Source organism: Carassius carassius, chromosome 46 (genome assembly GCF_963082965.1).
Source record: "Carassius carassius chromosome 46, fCarCar2.1, whole genome shotgun sequence".
NCBI lineage: Eukaryota > Metazoa > Chordata > Actinopteri > Cypriniformes > Cyprinidae > Carassius > Carassius carassius.
In genome coordinates, this window is record NC_081800.1 from 21,618,878 (window position 1) to 21,641,074 (window position 22,197).

General features: G+C 39.1%; 2 protein-coding genes across 2 annotated transcripts in view; both read right to left on the reverse strand.

Annotated features, from left to right (window-relative positions):
- The window catches only part of LOC132129177 (transmembrane protein 18-like), a 386,729-nt gene that overhangs the window by 40,568 nt on the left and 323,964 nt on the right, over nucleotides 1-22,197 (reverse strand). The window lies entirely within an intron of this gene.
- On the reverse strand, nucleotides 1,893-21,719 carry jph2 (junctophilin 2). The gene is made up of 6 exons (XM_059540529.1): nucleotides 20,937-21,719; nucleotides 12,532-13,345; nucleotides 8,966-9,084; nucleotides 6,663-7,630; nucleotides 2,410-2,506; nucleotides 1,893-2,297 (listed from the first exon to the last, which is right to left on the reverse strand). Exons 1-5 carry the CDS (start codon nucleotides 21,313-21,315, stop codon nucleotides 2,426-2,428), a joined length of 2,361 nt encoding a protein of 786 aa, XP_059396512.1. The 5' UTR covers nucleotides 21,316-21,719; the 3' UTR covers nucleotides 1,893-2,297; nucleotides 2,410-2,425.

Consider the following 22,197-nt stretch of genomic DNA (forward strand, 5'->3'; position numbering starts at 1 on the left):
ATATTGAAATATATATTTTCCTCCAATCATGTATTTATTCCCTGTAGGGGGTTCGGCACGTAATTTTGTTTCCAAAAACGGTATTGGTATGCTGCGGATTGCGGGGGGTATGTGGTGGTGGGATCACGGCCCAACCCTAGTTACCCTCTAATATGTCTTGCAATATGCGTGCGTGCAAAGGTTCTGTGCGATCCTCTTGTTCAATAGTCCCGGGGTCTGAAAACGGGGCAAACTGTTACCATGAAATCTAAATTAAAAATGTTTATTTTTTTAATTGAATACTGTAGTGTTTATTATAAATAATTTATCCGTGCACTTCAATACTTTGACACAATCGCAGGTTGCCAGATTGACGCTCCTATCCCCTTCGTTTGCCAGCTTTCAATGACTGAAATGAAAGACGCTGTGTTTCTCGCCAACTGGCAACAAGGGGGACCGAAATACAATTGGGTAAACTGGCAGTGTGAGGGTTTCACATGGATTTCACGAACCAAAACCGAGACCAACATTCCAGCCCGGGAATCACATTTTCAAAGGAGACTAACTGACTGTTGCATTGTTTTTCAGATAGACAAATATATTAACTTAGCATGTTTCTTGAATATCTACAAACATATTATGGTATTTTTATGCTTTAGTAGAGTCAAAAACTGACATACAGCACATTTAACTGTACCGGAGCAGACAGAACTTGATGCTTTGGCAAGGGCCGACAGTAAAAAAAAACACAATCTAAGCTGTTCGCCAATGACAATGCACAGGGACAGCTAACCAATCACATCACATCTCGGTTTTCGTAAGGCGGGCCTTCATCAAATACGGAAATAATCGAGCCGTTTGTTCCAGGCTGGGGAGAAAGGTACTGCTTATGTGAATTATGTGAAAAATAATGCGTTTTTCGAACCACCAAGCATGAGATAATGTTCTAGTACACCCCAAAACAAAATCAAGACTGTGTAAAAGAGCATAATAGGACCCCTTTAAATGTCTAGTGATTTTAGACATTTGAGAGGCATATGAGAAACAAGTGGCTAATATCTGTATTTTGGGTGAATTGGGACTTGTAAACACTTAATCAAAATAAACTTAATTAGTTATTCTAGATAAAACGTTAACACCCCTTTATTTATTCAATAAATAACATTTTGCACAGTTACAATATTTTCTATAAGACCTTTGCAAATTTGAGGTAATGCACTACTCTTTACGGGTTAAATTAGCTAAAACCATGAAATGTTTCTGAAAATGTCAATGATTTAGAAATTTACAAAGACACTCAAATGTGCACACATGCATAAAAATGTGGGGACATGTACACTTGCACAATCTGGTTTGAACATTCTTAAATCTCTTGCATACCGCTTTATGACTAATACAGGCAAAACAAAAGGCTGAACTATCACAAATTCACAGTACAAGAGTTAGTTAGCCACAACATATTTTTTTCCCTTTTTTTTTTCTTTTTCCGTTCAGTGAAGAGGTATTTTTAGATTCTTGTTTAAAAACTCTCACGCCAACTTGTGTAAACCTTCTCTATAGGGATGCTTTAGCTTAAGAAAATTAACAATGTAACATCTTCATAGACCTAATTTTCTAATTAGAATATTCTCATTACAGCTTTCCTGTCTTTTTGTCTTTTATTTGTTGCAAGTTTTCTACTGTATTGTGGAATACTTTTTTTCATTATGGAAAATCCTAGAAAGTGTTTTAGCAATTTTTTTTTCAGCCATGTTGACCTTTATCATGCAGGGGATACTTTAAGACATTAAATTTGTATTTGCATACAGCATCAGAGATTTTGATGAATGCCACTACCTGGTGTTAAAGCATTAGTGCACTGGTGGATTTTATGTTTGTTCAAGCCATTGAAAAGAAGAAAAAGGATTGACCCATTTCGTTATGTCATAACTATTTGTTTATTCTCCAAAGATGAATGTTACATGCCAAATGACACGTTCTGTTTTATAGAATATGTGATGTGATTGCGAATGTACTTAACATCAGTTAGTCCTTATAGATTATTCAGTTTCACCTGCATTAGACTGCAGAACTGTTAAATGCATTAGTACCTTTCACAAACAAAGCAAATGTGCACAAATGCTTTATTCTATAGCATTCTGGCAAGGAGATGCACTGATCAATTAGGAGCACTCAGTCCAGTTACAGATGACAACCAACTTTAGAGTAGCTTAGGAGGGCTGGTCTGAAACTGGATAACGCAACAATAGAGCCGTTAATGGAGCGCAGTGCATTCTCACAGCTCCCCATGGTAGTTTCTTTCACCTGGATGGTTTTGGCTAGAAAAAGGTGTGTGAAATAATACCCACAGTGATTTTACAAGGAGAAAAAACAGTTACTCTTAGTGAAATTCACTCAAGAAAGAATCCAGGATATATTGTGGCAGCTTACCTTAGGCTTTGTCATCTCAAGACAAGATGTGAACGAAAAGAATTGCCAAACCAATGTTCAGGAATATAACCATGCAGATCATAATTGTGTTTGGCCCCTATGATGAAAAAACAGTTCACAACTGTTAGTGTAAAGTAAAATAATCAAATGATGGTGCTCCAGGTTGTACTTGTGCAATTGCTTAAAGGCCACCTTAAATCATCAGAGTTACCTCCAACCCTAACAAAGCTGAACCAGTTAATGTAGTCTTCAGGGCTACTGGAAACTTCCAGGCAGGTGTGCTGGAGCTAAACTCAGTAAGAAGGTGGCTCTCTGGGAGCAAGATTGCACATCTTGGCAGCAATGTCCAATCCTGCTCCTGGAGGGCCACATTCTTAAAGGGTTAGTTCACCCAAATTTTAAAATGATTTACTGTTGTGAGCGCGTTCACAACACTGCAGTGGCACTGCTGATGTATGACGCTGCTGACGTGTTATCTTTGTTATTGGGTGCACCAGAAAACACGTCAGCAGCGTTGTACGTCAACAGTCACAGCAGTCGCACTCACAACCATCCAGGTCCAACGTGCAGTGTGAAAGGGGCTTTACAGAGTTTAGGGTCCACTATCCTTCAGAGTTTAAGGTCCATTCCTAATTAAACACACCTACACCAACGAATCGAGGTTTTCAGTAATGCTAGAAATTAGAAAAACACACTTGAACAAGCTAATCAAGAGCCTTGTCCAAATACCCACACTTGTGGTCTTTGCACTTAACTACTTGACTACTTCTATGACATATTTCCTGTATTTGGCCCAAGTGTTCAAGTGAGGATGAAGACCACAACTGTGTGTCAAACTTTTCATTACCTGATGGGACACCCTTATAGTATTGTAAAAATGCAAGTGTTTACATAGCTTTATTTTAATTGTAAATACTTGCATTTTAAAATCATCTTCTAAATGTCTGTTCATTAGTCCCTATAACATGACAATTTTAATTTGTGGTGCTTCTAATTAAGTGATAAAAAGCAGTTCCAAATATTGTACAAAATAAATATACTAATCTATGCAGCAATAAAACGTGTAGCACTTTGTTTTACTACCAAATTATATGTCATATCTAATTATTATTAATATTTATCTTACATTGGAAAGGTTTCCGTGACCTCTCACGATCTTGGCAAAAAGGCTCGCGATTTATTTCCACAACATGATGCATGATGGGATACACTAAGCCTTGAATACTGCTCTTGAGTGTGGATTTAGGGTGCTTCTCAATTCTTATTTGTGCATCCTCGTTTCCTTTCCTCGCATCTTAGGTCCACCCCTTCAGGAGGCGAGGGAAGGACGCAAGGAAAAGACTCGAGGATCGAGGAAATTGAACCAAGTGAAATGAAATATTCTCACTTCCTTTAGTGTCACTTCAAAGCATCATCAGCTGTGCTAAAGGGATCTGCCCTTATGTTGTTAAAGTTGGTAAAGACAAATGTAAAGGGGAAGGAGAATTTATACATGTGTAAGGTTTTTCAATGAAAAACACTTCCGGAAAAGATACACGTGTGTATCCTCACTCATAGCTCCTCAGGAAGCCTCCTCACTCCTAGAGGAAAAGATGAGAGATATTGAGAAGCACCCTTATGCCGCGTTTCCACCGAAATTACCCGGAACATTTGTACCAGGAACTTTTTTCCCCCCAGACCTGTTGCTTTCTGCGTTTCCACCGCTGTGTAAAGTACCGGGAAGATTAGGCAAATAGACTGGTGACGTAGCTCTGCGCGCGTTTCTCAATACAAAGTACGCTGATTTTGGACGTGCATCCTCGGTAGTTCAGACTTTGTGCATTCGACTCGGAAGTGTGATGTCTGCGATGACGCAAGTCCGGTAAATCTGCAAAACAGCAGCGTACTTGATAACTTCAGTCAGCTGATCATGGCTACTGCTATTTTCCTCTCTGTATATTTACAATAAAACGAAATAGGATATCAAATACCACTGCCTCCTTTCGTTTTCATTTAAGCATAATAACAGCTGCAGAAATGTACTTAGTTCAGAGATATGTGTATATATACAGCCATTACAATGAAACGAAATATTATATAGATTTGCCTTTTTTATTTTTATTTTAACATATAGATAAATTGAATAAAGACCAAAGATAACCTGTTAGATTTACCCAAAACGAATTATATTTTATGTTTAACCACTAAAGAGACATCAGAGCCAGCGGCACACATCAGAAGGTCTAGCTGAGGTGAGGCTGCTTCTCGGCGGATACATGCGCACTGAGCTCTCGCTGATCGCGTGGAGTTCACCGTCTCTGAGATCGGCCAAACACATTTTTAAATAGGCACTGTCTTTATAAATAAACCACAGATTTGAGTTTTAAAAAACTACATTCTCGCCTGAAATACTTTTAAAATTCCATTTCATGACACAATAAAACAGTAATATTTTGAACATGATCCGAATAAATGGTGGTTGAACTCAACCAATGCTGTGTGAACTCAACTCGCTTTGGCTACTGCAATTTTCCTCTCAGTATATTTACAATAAAACGAAATAGGATATCAAATACCACTGCCTCCTTTCGTTTTCATTTAAGCATAATAACAACTGCAAAAATGTACTTAGTTCAGGGATGTGTGTATATATACAGACATTACAATGAAACAAAATATTATATAGATTTGACTTTTTTATTTTCATTTTAACATATAGATAAATTGAATACAGACCAAAGAAAACCTGTTAGATTTACCCCGCAGCTGAATTATATTTTATGTTTAACCACTAAAGAGACATCAGAGCCAGCGGCACACATCAGAAGGTCTAGCCGAGGAGAGGCTGCTTCTCAGCGGATACATGAGGACTGAGCTCCCGCTGATCGCGTGGAGCTGACCGTCTCTGAGATCAGTGAAAAACATTTTTAAATAGGCGCTGTTTTTATAAATAAACCACGGATTTGAGTTTTAAACAACTACATTCTCGCCTGAAATACTTTTAAAATTACATTTCATGACACAATACCAGTAATATTTTGAAAATGTTGATCCGAATAAATGGTGGTTGAACTTAACCAATGCTGCGTGAACTCAACCAATCAGGATGTTTAGCGGCCAAGTCCCGCCCCCGAAAGTTCCGGAACTTTGAAAAAGTACCACCTCGCCAGCAGGGACTTTCTGAGGGGCATTTTTTTACCAGGAACTTTATTTAGTTCCTGGTTCCTGCGGTGGAAACACACCGAGTACCAGGCCAAAGTCTAAAAGTTAAGTCTAAAGTTCCTGCGGTGGAAACGCGGCTTTAGTGTGCATTAAGGGCACTGGGTTTTGGCGTTTTTAAGATCTGGACAGTCCTGCGCACTTACTTCCTGTCGCGCGCATGTGCTCTCAAGTGGGCAAGACTGCATGGTATTTGGACAAGGCTAAGGTCTTTGGGATGACAAGAAATTACTGGCAGATGAGTTTGATCAAGGTTAGAGGTAAACTCTTCAGGAAAGTGGACCCTGAGGACCAGAGTTGAGAGCCCCTGACTTATTATTTCAATTGCAAGAGGTAGGGCTTTTTACACATTACAAATTTTTCCCCCTCTAAAAACCGATTGTGTGGGACCTATGCTCAATGAGCCAAAAGATGCTGCTGTGATTCAATGCAAAATTGAGTTTTTGATAGACTGCAAGTGGCTTTGTGAAGGTGAGCATTTGTCATTTTGATGGTTCAGCCTTGTATAAATATGCCTGTGAAAAATGCCGGAGCAAAAAATGTCGGAGCCAGGGCAGAATTTCAAGGAACACAATCTGTTGGTGTTCCAGAGCAGTGTGTTCCACTCCACTCAAGAGCTGTTTAGAAAAATTAGCTTTCTCATAACATTGCCTATTGGGAGGACATCTGAAGCTAGGATGGTGGGCCACTGTACAATACATTGAGATTCAATGATTAATGTAGTAAAACAGGGCTCTGATTGTTCAAAATGCACAAATCCAGGGACAACTAGAAGCAGAACAGGTTCAGAAAGGGTTTTGAGGTGAGAGTCGTGGGACAGAGTAATGTAATGTTTTCTTTTTTCCTTAGGAAATATAATAAAACTTATTTGTAGATATGTATATTTAGAAATAGGTTGTAAAAAGTGATTTTTCTGGTTGAATTTGTTAGGCTATGCAAATCTCAAATATGTATGCAATATTTGGAATATTTAATGGGATTTAAAAATCAATTGAAATGACCAACTGAGATTTTACTTGTAATCAGAATACCAAGGTTTGATTTGTTATCCTTACCTCATCTAGCTCCAGAGGTTCTTGTATTGTTTCGCTAGGGGCTTTCAAAAGAGACCTCTGCCTCGTCTCAGTTTTGGCCTCGATCTTGGCAACTGGTTTAGCAACCGACTTGACCACAGGTTTATGTTCTGGGTAAGGCACTGACTTGGGCTCAGGCTTTGGTGCAACTTTTGGAGCAGGGCTTGGTTCTCGTTTTGATGTAGGTTTAGGCTCCATTCTGTTGGTTAATTTCTTCTCCTCCCTGACTTCTGTCCTAGACTCAGGCTTGCTTTCTGTCATTGAAGATGGGCGCTCATTTACAGGCTCCCTTGTTTCATCTCTGTGTTTGACTTCAGCTGCCTTTGGCTCTGGTGTGACTGCTTTGGGGGACAGCTTGGGGGCAGAGCGAGGTGGTGGGGGTGGCTCTTCATCGTCGCTGGTGAGGACGAGATTGGTTCTTACTGGCGTAGCAGCAGGGACAGGTTCTGCTACTTTTGACTCTGAGTCCATTTTCTGCAAAGCTTTGATTTCCAGGTCTGAACCCTCCTCTACTTTGGGGCTCTGGCGGCTAGGGGTACGGGATGGGACCTTACTGCTGGGAGCAGAATGTTCCTCAGGACCTGCATCTGGAGCGGGAGCAACGGCAGGAGTGGAAGACGGGGTGGTGGGTCGACTGCTTGGCCTACTACCTGCTCTACTGCTGCCTCTGCTACCGCTGCCTCGACTGGCCTTGTCTCCATTCCAGCTGCCGGGGCTCAAGAGGTTGGGATCTTCCCTGCTGGGTGCCTGAGGGACGATGACTGGAGTAGGGGAGGGGGTGCGTGCAGAGGTGGAGCTTGGTCTTAGACTTTCCAGCTCATTCATGAAGGGGCTCTCTGGGGGTGTTGGTAGGGAATCTTCAGCTAACAAGGGCTCGTGCATCCCTGTGTCTGCATTCTCATTGCTCTGAGCAATCTCCTGCAAGGCTCGTTTTTTTATATACTCAGGACCTGAGGGACACCATGTGATGCATGTTTTATTAGAATGTAGGTTTAATAAGTGATATTGATACTGGCTGATTATAATTTAGCACTGACATATTATACACATACAATCATTTTTAAATGATAGGTTCAAAGGTGCACTAATAACAATGTTTTGCAGAGTTCCTAAACAGCCAATAAAACTGCATGAGGCTCTCTGCTGCCCCCACTAGCTCTGAAGCTGACCGATGCCCAACATAAGTTGACATTCTCTGGAAATGGTTGAAAGGTTGAGGTAAATTTTTACAGTAGACATTTACAGTTACTTTTTTTAAACAAACAATGGTCAAAAGTGTTCTTGAGGTGAACCTTTTTTCATTTGTTATTCTGATTATTTCAACTGTAACTTTTTTCTTCCATTCCTGATAATTGCTCTCTCAGATTCATTTTCAAAATATAAAACAGTAGATGATAGAATAAACTGTACTATAACCAATTTATCATGCCAAAATAAATAGCTTACTGTTATTTTAGTTTTGATTATTTTGATTGATTGATTGATTGATGTTATTTTGTTTGATTCTTGCAATCGCTGACAATTATGAGATAATTGCAAGTGCATGCATTAATTTATTCGAGGGTTTACTGGAGTCTATATTTAAATTTGGTGCCTCACTTTCAGTCTATCTCTAAATATTTATCACATTATCAAATTTATTTTCTATCATTTTCACAAAAGACCAAAAGAACCCCTATAATGTATTTTTATCACTGAAACACAAGACAAGGGTGTTGAATAGCATGTTCAGTTTCAGGCTGACAGGTAGCTGACAGAGGCCACAAATGCAAACAGTCAGGGACGGAATAATAATTCCGCACTTTAAGAAGAAAGATGAAATGTGATCACCTCAACAGAACAAATACAGGCAAACATCCCATGGCTTATTATTAAAATAATCAAATAACTATAATTATGCATTTTGTTATGCTTGTCTACAGCTTTGTGTAAGATTTTGGAGACAGACAGTGCCAAAATAAAACCATCAAGAGCTTAGCAGTGCCCTTCAGATGGACAGACACAGGAACATGGTGAGGTGCTGAGGGGCTTGTGTTTTAGCAATCTAATCCTGATTCAGACACTCAGAAATGTTTACATGTGGGGTTTAGAAACTCAAGACATTAACAGCACAAAGACTGTTCTGTGATAAAAGCTGCCATACTGTAAATCTGACTTGATGTCTGGATTAACAAGCATTCATCAAGCATCCAGTCTCTCACTGGACTGGGAGGATCCGAACCAGCCCCTGTTCCTTTGGCCTCTGTTGATTATATATTTAGCAAACAATGAAGTCTTCTACCTACCTGGTTGATGGAAAGAGGGAGAGAGCTCTCTGGCAACTACACGAGCGATACTAGACTCATTGTTGGCGGCTAGGGCGGCCTGTTCTGCAGCGTCTCCTTTACTTTTGGCATGGGCTGTTCTGTGATGAGGGAAAAAAGCATGTAGTCAGTGGTTTTAAATCAAATACTGGTAAATGCTGAGAAATCCAGTTAGTTTTGTGCTTATTGATTAATATATATATATCAATTGTTTATAACATGTGCTACTAGCTGAGTCATAAGGACCAAGCGTTTCTATAGCATTAATAAAACCAAAACAGAAATTCATTAGGACTTTATGTTAACACCTGTCTAGTACAACAGATGCATACAGTAAATGTAATATGTTGTGGCAGTGTTTCAGAGGTGAACTATTAAAGGAAAGCTCTGTTTATTTCTGACATTAGATTAAATAGTTTACTATTATAATGTGGCAAAGATACTGCCAGTTCTAATATAGTTGGTTATTTATGTTATGAGAGGAAAGGCATGAGAGTGAACCTTTTTTTCTCTCTGTTTTCAACTTGTATCTTGTTTGTAGAACCAGAGCAACCCAAGACATCCCGTCTCATCTTTATTAGGAGAGATTGGTTAGCAGTTGTCTGCACTATAAAAAGCAATGGTAATATCCCCTCAGCATTTAAGAATCCTATGCAGTGCTCATTCCATTCAATGCAGGAACTCAGTAGATCTACAACGAAGCTGATGAATGTTCCAGAGAGAAACCCCACTTACCCAAGAGCTGCAAGAGTTTGGTTTGCTCGCAGTGTGTTTGACTTTAATACGAGAGGAAGAAGTGTGTTGGGGGTTGTATGGCAGGTGGTTATTTATAGCAAAAGAGGGTGTCCTCTTCACCCATTGAGCTGAAACCTAAAATACATCACTCTTTTAACACCCTGCACCTCACAGTAAGAGATGAGAACTGGTGTGCTATGATACACCGCTATAGAGAAGACCACCTTTATTTTATGGAGCGTGCATTGATTTTATTCATTCATGCAAACTTATTCAGGGGCTAAATTATTCCTGTGGTTTATTTGTGTTGGTCACATTAGGAATTACTGCACTGCATAATTACAGTGCAAGCCACAGGACCTTTTTTTTTCTTAAAGCACAATTTGCATTTACAGTATAAGAACTTTTTTTAACAACGTCTGTCTTTACGCATGCAGTAACGGTTCACAGTTAAGATTTTTGTTTGTCACTTTGATTAAAAACAGCAATGTAGTATTTACTCTGTGATATTTTCCATACTGTAATGTTATCCTTAGTTCAAAATAGCCCGACCACTTAAAGACACTGTACTGAGGGTGGCTGTCAGTGGAACGTTTAGAAAGTTCAGACCCTCCCAGTGGTATGTCATAGATATACATTTACAGTAACGTCTGCATTAAGTTATTGGCCGATGCTTTCATAAATTCTTGCTGAAATTAATATCCATAATTGGTAGTAAATTTTTGAACTCCTTAGTAGCCAACTTGGAATGTTTCTTAAGGGTGCCTCACACAATTGAAAAAAGAGCTATGAATAGAAAATAATGTTTAATAGCATGCTTTCTACAAGTAACCTATTCCGTATTGCTCTGCATAACTAGATTGGTTGTTTGTTCACAGATCTGTGATAGATGGCTTTTTCTGCTGTTCGGACAGTTGAACCATGCTTTTAAAATGTGTTGTAGTGGTGTTAGAATAATGAAACCCAACCCATAATGTGCTAAATGAGTACTACTGAAACATTCCGAGCCATAGGTTTGCAAACCCTATTTCATATTTTTTTGTAACATTTATGCAACCTTTTGGAGACATTTTGCAACATGTAAATCGATAACACTTGCAAATCTAGTTTAACTTTTAGTAGTGCTTCTCATGTGGGAATTAATTTTTTTTTCTTGGATATCATGACGTGTTTAAAGACCTGTTTGTTAACATTTGAGATGAGACCAGAGAAGTAAAATAAAAAATAATAATATTTATTGGTTGATTTTTGATTAAGGTTTTTGTGATGGTGTTTCCCCCCGTCTTTTATTACATCAGGTATGTCTGTATGAGTGTCTAAGAAGCTGAGGATAGAAAAGGGCTATCAGCTGTTGCATTCCCCTGTGATTGTGATATAGCAACAGTGCCTGTTCTTTTTTAGGCAGGCCTCCTTTTCTGACACCAGACCCATGTGCGTCATTTACACCCAGTGCCATGGTCTCGGAGGAGTTTCGTCTTCCACACAAGACCCTCTGCTGTTCTAAATACACTATGATTAGAGTAAAGGGTTTAACCAGCACCTGAACAAACTCCACAGCCATGTTTTTTTTTGTTGTTGTTGTTGTTGTTACTGCCAAGTTCACTGTAGACAGCTGTGTGTTGGTTTCCAGTTAGTCGTTCTGATCTGTCTGGCTTGGTGTCAGAAGTCTGTCTCTTATTGCTGATAATGATAAGATCAGGTTTCTCCTCTACAAACAATGATCTGGCACTGGCTATAACACTTGAGAAGTGGTGTGGAGGTGTTTGGTAACAGTAAGCTCCTTATTTGAACAGTCTTGTCTTGTATGTTATTCTGACATATACATGTTTTGCTTTTGTATAAGGAATGAGAATGTCTTCTTTTTCCCCCCTGAAACTTGTGCTTTGATTCATCTGGTTTCACCTTCTGTCAGGTTGTCATCTTTAATAATCTTTGAATGAATTTTTATGGGGTGAGCATCAACAGCAGCGAGCACCTGATGACTGAGAAGCCACGGCTGTTTGTCTTTGGCTTATGCATCTCCTTACAAGGAGGGAAGATTTTATCAAATCCACTTCACCTGAAATAAGCCCACTGTTTATAACTGTAAGCATCTCCATGATAAACTGCAGATGCTGTCAGAAGTGTATGGAAATCTAAATATTTGACCTTTCAGGGAAGCTTTATTATTTGTGTCATGTGTTAGACTCCTCTTTATCATGTCTGGAGCTCAGCCTAGCCACTAAGACGCCATGCATAGCTTGGATCATGTGGCCTGCTTTGAGTCTGTTTGTTTTTGCATTTGGGCAGACTGTCTGGAAACCAGCACCAAGGTGGCATCAGGATGTTTTTTGTTCTTGCGCATGTTATGTAAAACCTACAAAACATCGTCTGGCAGTCTTGGCTTGGGCTTGTGTATTCTGAAAACTAGAGGTAAATCTAGCTGAGAAGAGGTTTGTGGAGAGTGTATTATTATTATTATTATTATTAAATATTTGTGTATTTATTTATGTATTTAGCAGCTCAGGTAGGACCACTCTGTGGCCTGTTGCACAAAGCTATTTGAACAAACTCTTAAGTTTCAGAGTAGGTGTAGATTTGACTAAATCAAACAAATCCAACCGGGTTTAGATCAGGTTCAGTGGGCTCACAAAGCTCTAAACATTCTCTGTCAACTTTGAGTTTGATCCAGAGTTTGTGATTAACTCTAGGGCACGTGCACCTGGAAGTGTAACACATGCAGAAAACAGCCAATCACACGGAATCGACCGTAATTAATAGCCGACCATATCCAAAATCAGCTGTTGTGAGCAGTTAAATGATTCACTCCTTACCTTGAATTGGCAATTTCGGCTTTCTGTTTGGCTATGGCAGCTGCCCTCTGGGCTCCTTCCACACTGCGCTCCACTTTTTGCTTGATCTTAGTACCCTTCAGCTGAATTACCTTCTTCTTTACAGACTTCACCAGCATGTTGTTAATGTACTTGCCTTCTTCTTTGCCACCCTCTGCGAAAGTGGTGCACCCATAACCGTGCCGTTGGTTGTTCAGCCATTCGCCCTCATATTTAAGCCCACTAGAACGTTCACTGATCCCATAACCCGAGCGCTTGTCGTTTTTCCACTCTCCCATGTAGACTTCAGTGGTGGTGGCATCAATGTCTGACTCCACTGGGGGAAAATCCTGACCTTCTCCTTCACTCTCACCCAGGCTGATGGTGGAGTTTGCATCGCTGGCGGCGGAGCTGAGAGCTGACCCACTCCGCAAAAAGCTAATCTTGCTCTTATTGCTGGAAAGGGAAGTGCGGGAATCTGACTTCTTCAGCTTGCCTAAAAGTGAGCCACGCCGGAAGAGGCCTTTCTTCTTGGGCTTTACTGCATCTGGGTCCACTTGCAGGGTGAGGGCAAAACCGCCACGAGATGGGCCCAGAGGCATGGGAGTGTTGACCAGGGTCTCCTGACCGGATGCGTTGGTGGCAGTGATGACTGGGATGTCCTGCTGCAGAAGTGTCCCATTGCTGTGTTCACTTCGCAGGGAGCTCAGAGAGTTTCTCAGAGGAGAACGCACCACTGCTGCCATGCCATAGGGAACACTTTGACGCACTCCATAGCCATGTCGCATGCCGCCAGTGAACTGGCCCTGGAAGGTACCTATATTGGCAAAGACATCAGTCAGAGAATAGTAAAGGGATAGTCCACCCAAAAATACAAGTTTTGTCATGGTTTGTATGGTTTTTTATTGATCTTTCAGCATTATTACAGATTCTTTAACTATTTTTCTTGTCATTAAAAACACTGAATTATTTTGCTGTTACAATTAAATGGCTGTACTAAATAGACCACTAATTTAAAGGAACAGGCCACACAAATAGTTCACCCTTTGCAGTGAATGGGTGTCACTAGAATTAGAGTTAAAACAGCTGATCATCTCAATAGTAATCCACAAGCCTCCAGACCATCAGTTTACTTCTTTTGGAGTGATAAACTGCATGTTTGTGGGAAAGAAATGAACAGATGCATTTTAACTTTAAACAGATGCTTCCAGGTAAAATACGAATTATCTATCTACATTTCTTTCTCCAGTGAAAAATCTCTCTCGACCGAATCAGGAGAGAAATATGCACACCAAGCACCGTTTGCAAGCAAAAATGGTCCTAAACAGTTCTAACCTTTCTTTGGCTTTACTTCAGTCATTTCTGATTGAAAACAGTTTCAAAGTAAATCCTACAACATTTTTATTTCTGCTTTTAATTGTACAATGAAAATCAGTGGTGTCCATGTTGTTTTGGACCTCACTGACTTTCGTTGTAAACTAAAGCAGTTAAAGCATTCTTAAAAACATTTTTGTGTTCGAAGGAAGAAAGAAATTCATAAAGGCTTGAAAAGACAGGAGAGTGAGAAAAGGCCCATTCACACAAAGAAAGACAACTCTGATAATGTTAACTAATTATGATAACTATATGGGCATCCACACCAATGCACAATAATGTTCTATTTATTTTAAGAATGTTGTGCAGTTTATTTAAAAAGTCATGTTATGCCAATGATATTGTTCCTCTGTTTCTTTATTGTTTTAGTTTTGGTGTGGACCCCCCTTTTCTCAAATAATTAAACCAATTGTTAAAACGTTATATTTATTGTCATCGAGAGTAATCGTTCTCGGTGTGAACGAGCGTTAATTGATGACAGAATTATCATCCCTTCAACTAAACTACAGATTGTATTACAACACTGCATTTTATTCAAATTCAGGCCACCCGTAAGCTCATTGTCACTTCAGGCATGTGAAACAATGGACAGTGGTACAACTGCTAGCGAGCCGCCTCTTTCATATCATCCTCTGGGGTAATAAACCACGTGCAGTTATTTATGTCATGGGGCTTGTGGGTCTGGTTTGGTCATGCAACACATGTATGAGATCCATCAGTCCTCAGGGATGGGCTGGGCAAAAGAGCACAGGCATGGCTATTATTGTGCCTTTTTTTCACACAGTGCTGCACTAGCACTTAACATTGCTAATAGTGATAACTCGGCTACCAGCTCAATTGATACAGTATATATAAGACACCTATATGATAACTTGTGTTATTGCATCCTACTCTATCATAAAAGAGTGAACCCAAAACGTATTCGGACTCTTAAGGCCTGTTCACACCAAGGAAGATAACTGTTACAATAACGATAAAGATATCATTTTAAAAATCATTCTAAATTTAGAATAATAGTACTGTAGAGTCCATAACTATAATGACAAAGAGAAATAATTTAGTTGGAATCACTTTCAAAATTATACATTTTTCCAGCTGATTAATGATAAAAGCACTGACAGCCAATCAGAATCCATCCAGCTTTAGAGAACTAGAGCTTAACAGAATTTTAACATGGCTTGGTGTGACAATAATATTGTTGTTTGTATAGTTATCATTCCTGATGTGAACAGGCCTTTAGTTGTGTTGTTTTTTGAAATGTATAATTTATTATAATAAATAACAAAAGAATTATAAAAATTTCATCCTAAATTAAAGCGGATTTTTAGCGGATGTTAACATGACTGAAGAACACCTGCAGAAAGCTATGAATATTTGATAATCACAAAGTGCTTTAATAGGTACTGTATTTCTTTTGTCCTAATTTTGAACAGTATATTTAGTATTTATTTTGTATATTCTTATATAATATATTGTACAATGTTATATGATATTGTATAATCTTATATTGTGTGATCTAATAAACATTTTCTTAAATGTTTTGCTTTAACAATGCCATTGTGCTGCTTGGTTTGATAATTTGCTATTTAATGCAATGGCATCCATACATTGTTAAGAGTGGTATAAACATGCAAATGATTTTGGTTTTTGCAGTCACTATGCAAATGCAGAAGGTCTATGAATCTAAATAATGACAAGAATGCTGATACTATGCTGATAAAGCCAGAAAATAATACAAGTAGTGGTCTGAAGTGACTATTTAAGACTGAAAATTGAAAAAAATAAGATTAAGGAAAGTCAGTAAGTTGTCTAAAATTTTGACATAAAAGCCTAATGTGCCCCCCAAAAAAAGAAAAACGACTTGGCCACCAGTGAATGAGCCTTTTTATTTGTACTCACACCACACATCCAGAAAGAACAGGATTTGTGATACTAATTTGTAACCACCCCCCATTCTGCTCTGGCAAATGTTTCTTAGCAGTAGGCATTTACCCAAAAGGCCATCTGTGGCAGCTTCAAGTTAATACTACTAACATGAATGACTGTTCATCTCATTTTAATTAATTTTGAGATTGTCAAAGATTCATAGGAATAGGAATATTCATAGGAATATTTTAGCCATGTATAAAAGAATACCAATATAATGTTTATGTAGGTAAAGTTTGAACTCACTTTTAGATTACAGTACTGTATGTAGCCCGTATACGAACATGTTAAATAATATTATCTTTTTAAACCAAAAAAGAAAAAAAATATTATATTACTTTATACTATTACTTTTACTTTATAAATGTCTTTATTCATTAGATAAGATAAGCTATTTTAAACAAAGCTGGATTCAAATGTGCAAAGAAAATAAGTAAATAAAAATTATGTCAAAGGTGACGTCTGGATATCTCTTACATAATTAAACATGTATAGTGAAAAGGTCATGTGTCTATGTAGCATAATCTACTGTACTACTATGAAAATCTTATTATGGTATAATGTCCACAGTTTCAATTACTCAACAACAACAAATATGTGATATTATCAACCGTATACACAGTGTTGGGAAGGTTACTTTGGAAATGTAATAGGTTACAGATTACAAGTTACCCTATTTAAAATGTAATAGTAGTGTAACTTTTTCAATTACTTTATTAAAGTAATGTAACTAATTACTTTTGATTACTTTTTGATTACTTTTCAAAATCTCCAATAATTGTTTATTTGCAACTGTTAATCATCTTCAAACATTTACACCATTCAGGTTTAACCTTACAGCAGTGCTAAATACTGTCAGACTTTTACAATCCTTCATCACTTGAATTAAGATGATCAAATTTGAACACATGTCTGCATGTCTGCTTCATTAATTTCCACATGGGGCGGACTGGGATAAAATTTCAGACCGGGAAATCTCAAACTCATACAAACAAATTCATGGACAGCACTATTTTTTGTATGGACCTGATATAAAAAAAGATTTAAATCTTTAATTTGGGGACATGCAAAATAATTAAAAGTTCTCTCCTGAACTTCACCTTCACTTCATTTCTTTTTTCTTTTCAGTCTCTTTATTTTGCCCTGTTATCCATCTACCTCATGACTTTAACACTCAAGATTTAACAAAACTATACTTTCTAAATTGCCTACATGTCAAATTGAGTGCATCACTACAATATAAAATCCTAATACTGAACATGAGTCATGTTTTCCCTCACAAAAATTAACTGCTTTTATTACGTAAAAGTACAGTAACCATGTTTTTTTTAATTATTATTATTGCAAATGGATTACCATTTGTATTTATTTTTAAATAAATAAATATGTAAATTTGTGGCATGGTTTAACAACAGTAACCTTTGTCTCTGAATTTATAGCAAATATTAAAACTTTGCATATGCTTTGATGCAAGTGTACTTTTGATATATTTGTCCAATGTGGCATATTCCGTCCGTGTTAGGCAATAGCAATCCCGTTTTTATGACTGGATTCTACTAACCAGACTATGTTTCTGCATCGCGGAAATTATAGGGCCGTACGTCTCAGAATAATCAGTTCAATTTGGGAAAGAAATCAATTACATCTGTATGTGGATGTGTGTAAATATTCAAATGTAATCCCCACTGTAATCTTTAAAATTTTCAGAAGTAACTGTAATTTAATTACTCATTTTTTCTTAGTAACTGTAACTGATTACAGTTACATTTATTTTGTAATTAAATTACGTAATTAAGTTACATGTAACTAGTTACTCCCCAACACTGCGTATACAGCCCCACCCAGTCTAATGGCATCCACTACGAACATTACAATGCACATAACTTTTATTAACTCCACAATTAGTAAATCCACTTTACCAACTAATTTCTACATAAATACAGACCTACTGCAAAAACGGAAGTTCAAAGGCAAAATTCTAAAAATGGCTGCGCACTTGCTTCTCTGATGCATAAGGTCTATACAATGTATACTGTGTAGTATTTAGGGGTGAGCGATAATGAATACAAAAAAATTATATCTCGATATTTTCTAGAATTTTGTTGATAACGATAATTAGATTGTGTAGATAAGTGTTATTGTGCTGGTACTTTGGCAGGTTTAGGACTGCTGTGGACAGCTGACTACCAAAGTTTTTGATATTCTGTACAGTGATTAGTTTGCAGGAGTAACAGAAATTAACTTTTTATCAACAAGTTTAAATGTATTTTTACCTTTCATGGGCATTTTTACCTGTATAATGAAAATTGTTTTCTAACCTAATTAAATGTATGCATTATCTTTTGTGCCAAATTCTTACATTTAACAGTAAATTCAAATAGTAAGATACTATAGGGCTAGATGCATTCACTAAGACTGTTTAATGCAGAACATGAATTAATATTTAATATTGCATTTTTGGTAGAATAACATCAGTCTAATAATGCAATGCAATAAAAAAGTATACTTTGAATATGAACCTAAAATTGCCAGTAGGTGGCAGAAAATCACTACATGAGTGAATGATTGAGTTATTCATTCAACTGATTCATTCAAACGGCCGATTGTTTCAGTAATGAGAATCTCCACTTGTCCAAATACCCACACTTGTGGTCTTTGCCACTGGAAAGTGCATGCGTGCAACAGGAAATAAGTGGGCAAGACTGTCCCAGGTCTTAAAAACACCAAAGCACAGTCCCCTTTATAGGCACACTAAATCCACACTAGCTTGAATACCACTCCGGAGTGCATAGTAGGGAGCTTGGGAGGAAGCTTCGATGGAGGACAGACCAGACTACCGGGGGCCGGCAGACAAACAACGGAAGGAGGAGCCAGGGAGGAGACGACAGAGGGAGGAGCTTGGATCAGTAGGAGTCCAGCTGGACCCAGGCCACAGCCATAACAGCGGCCCAAGGTGGAGCCGATGGTGGGAGGAGCCATGGAGGAGGAATGGCCACCGATTCCAGGGGGCTGACCAACGGCGGCGGAGCAGGTGTAGGAAAAGCCCAAGGCAGAGACAGAGGGCCAATGAGTCAAGGGGATGCCGAGGATCCGGGGGGCCAGGGTGGAGCCGAGGCATCTGGCGACCAAGGCGGACGTCCAGAGATCCACGGCGGTGCCAGAACAACTGAGGTCCAAGGTCGAGCTGGCGGGAGGAAGAATCCCAAACGGAGCTGGTGGTCCACCAAATAGATGGTGGGCTGAGGGCGAGCAGAGGGGCTGCCAGATGACAGCGGTGGAGGAGGCAGGAGCAGGCACTGGAGGACACTTTCTAGGAGCAGGAACTGGAGGACCCTTTCTAGGATTGGAAACCTCCTCAGGGCTGGATGAGGAAACCAAGGACAAAGGAGGGCTGATTGGAACCAGCGGAGACAACGGATAGAGGGGACAGTTCAACCTCCAGTTCAGATTCCCAGTCTATAAGATCCTCCTCCTCATTTTGGTGCTCCATACTCTGCTCACCCTCAGCCACGATGCAGGGGGCAGAGCTCTACTCCACACTCACTCTGTCCGCGGCGCTCTCCCTTGCGGTGGGCACTGTAGCTGACTCTCGTACCTGGTCTGACAGGTTGGGCTCTGGCTCTCTTTGCATCGGTGGGCTCGGGCTTATGCTCCATACCATAGGGAGATGCTGGGCTCTGGGTCGGGAGTGGCACTGGCGAAAAAACGGAAAACAAATGGAGAGGAGAGGAGAGGAGACAAATGGAATTCAATCTGTATATAGGTTGGGTCTTCTGTCACACTAAGCTGGCGGAAGGAATACGGAGCCAAGGATAATCGAAATAGTCTTTATTTAATCCAACACAGGCGTAAATCCAACAGGGAGAACAGGAGGAAGACAAACGTATGAAAAGATCTGACAAAACTGAATTGAAAGGACATTGCTTATAAAGGTATGATAATGAGGAACAGACAGGTGCAGGGAATTATTTATGATCAAACTAAACAAAGACAGGAAACAGACCAAATAAGGAAAGACAGGAACTGAAACACATGACAAAACAGATCCAATCCTGACAGGAACCAATATGGGAAATTCGTCATAAGTTAGTTGTTGAGTGAAGACCGCAAATCTGGTATTTGGAAAAGGGGACTGTTGTTTGTTGCTAAGAGAGGCAAAACAGTTCTGCTGTGACTTGGTTTGAAACTATTTTCGTTGTCAAAATAGAGCAAAAACAAGTGTATATTAAGTCACTTAATAACTTAGGCAATTGTTTTTTGAACTGTTCATCAAATCAATATCACATTTGCAATTGTGCTGATATTAGGAGAGAGAAAAAATTCACTCTTCATGTGCCTATTAATTATGTCAGATGATATAGCCTAAATATAAAAGACATAAAAGTTATACAGCGATACCCCCCCCCCCCCATCTTGGGGGAAATGTAGGCTAAATGTATTTTAATAGACTAAATCACGTAGTGAAAGTGTGAACTCTAAAATGTATTTGCTTGCTCAGTATAGTCTAACCTACATCATAGTTTAGATGGCCCATGCATAGGGGTGTGTTTTTATCATCCTAGACGATATATATCGAACGCCCCTTGCCTATTATTCAATGAACGGTGATCTACTATTCAGTTTTAAACACAGGCAATGTGTTGCACTCTTCAGTGGTAACACAACGTGAGTAGGCCTACGCGACCGAAGTAGTCCGATACCGGAACAAACGATTCTTATTTTTATTATTATTATTATTATTATTATTAATTACTCAAGAGTGTTAACTGATAAGTTGAAGATAATCTATTTTACTTGTTTTTCTTTAATTCAGTGTTGTTGTTTTTAAATGAATGACACATTTTAGTTTATAGAAAGACTGATTATTGCATTAGAATTAGTTCTGATAGCCTAAGATGTTTTCTGTTTACATCTGAAATGATCAAATTTTTCTAATGGCGTAAGGGGTACTAAATGCAAATAAGGATTTTGAGTCGGAAGCAGAATCACTTAACTCCTCTATGATTCTCATCTCTAGGTGTAGGCGTTGCGTTACATAACCCTTGGTCTTAAAGTTTAATCTCACAGACTGCAGTTTGCATTCACAAAAGTTCATTCTTCGACCTTACCGGCATCCGCATAGGTCTCCGTGCCGTAACCATCCTGCAGTCCGTTATTCCAAGTGCCCTCGTACTTGGCACCGCTGGCCTGACTGATGCGCGTCCCGTATCTGCCTTTAAATCCGTGCGTCCACTCTCCCTTGTAGAGCCACTGTCCCTTGCTCTCCACACCTAGACCGTGACGCTTTCCTTGGGACCAATACCCCTCGTAAGTGTTTCCACTCGGCCAGGTATACACTCCCACCACCTCGAACCCGTAATTCCAGGAACCGGAGAACTCTCCTTGTCCTTTAGGTCCGGTACAGATCCCGTGCCCGTGCGCTTTACCTCCCTCCCAGCCTCCACAATAAGCTCCGCCATCATCGAACTCAAAGCGACCTCCGCTCATCACGCTTAATGCAATCACCACTAACTTATCAAACTTGCAGATGTGACTTTAAAAATCAACAATAACGAACGGCTCAGTCTCTGTCAGGCGCTGTTAAATCCATCTGTCAAACTCCACAGATGCGTAAAATGGAGATTGGAGATCCTTTCCTTGTGTTGAACTTCTAGAATCGTCGTGTACGCGCATAATTTGTTGATAAAGGTAAATCTTTAAATAATGTTAAAAAAATGAAATAAACTTGCTAAAGTTTCAAGTTGAAATTACTCGGCAGAGGGAGGATTGTTTTTTTTTTAGGTACATTATATATTTTTCAGTTTACAGTGATCTATTTAATCGAACTGTCGAGCCAGTGGTCTTTCATGGCTTTCAAGCACTCTCCCAGCCTCCCCTCTTGCACTTGGAGCTCGTGGATATGTTTTAGCAGTCCCAACAAGGCTACCAGATCCTAACACTGTTCCAAAAATACAGGCCAATCGCCCCTCAGCAGCCAGGCACTTTTAAAAGCGTTGCCAGATCACTTGCAGAATAGGGTTTGGGCTCAGTGTCCATATCAGGGGTCGGTGGAGTCCGTGTCTGTTATTTTAAGTGTGTTTTTTTTTCAAACTTTGATACTAGAAACTGCTGATGCAGTTGCTTTCCGTATATTTATATATTTATTTATTTTTTACAAGGTGCACTGACTGGTTTACAAACGTTTTGAGAGTAGCCTAATAAAGACCGACAGGAACGGTAAGAGAGAACATGTGAATGTAGTACACCGGCTGACGCCTCATACAGTTAACACATCATCCTAAATAATCAAACGTTAGAATTTTACCTTTTGCGTTTTGCAAAAGTTTTTGGTAGAATAACATCAGTCTAATATGCAATAAAAATCATAAA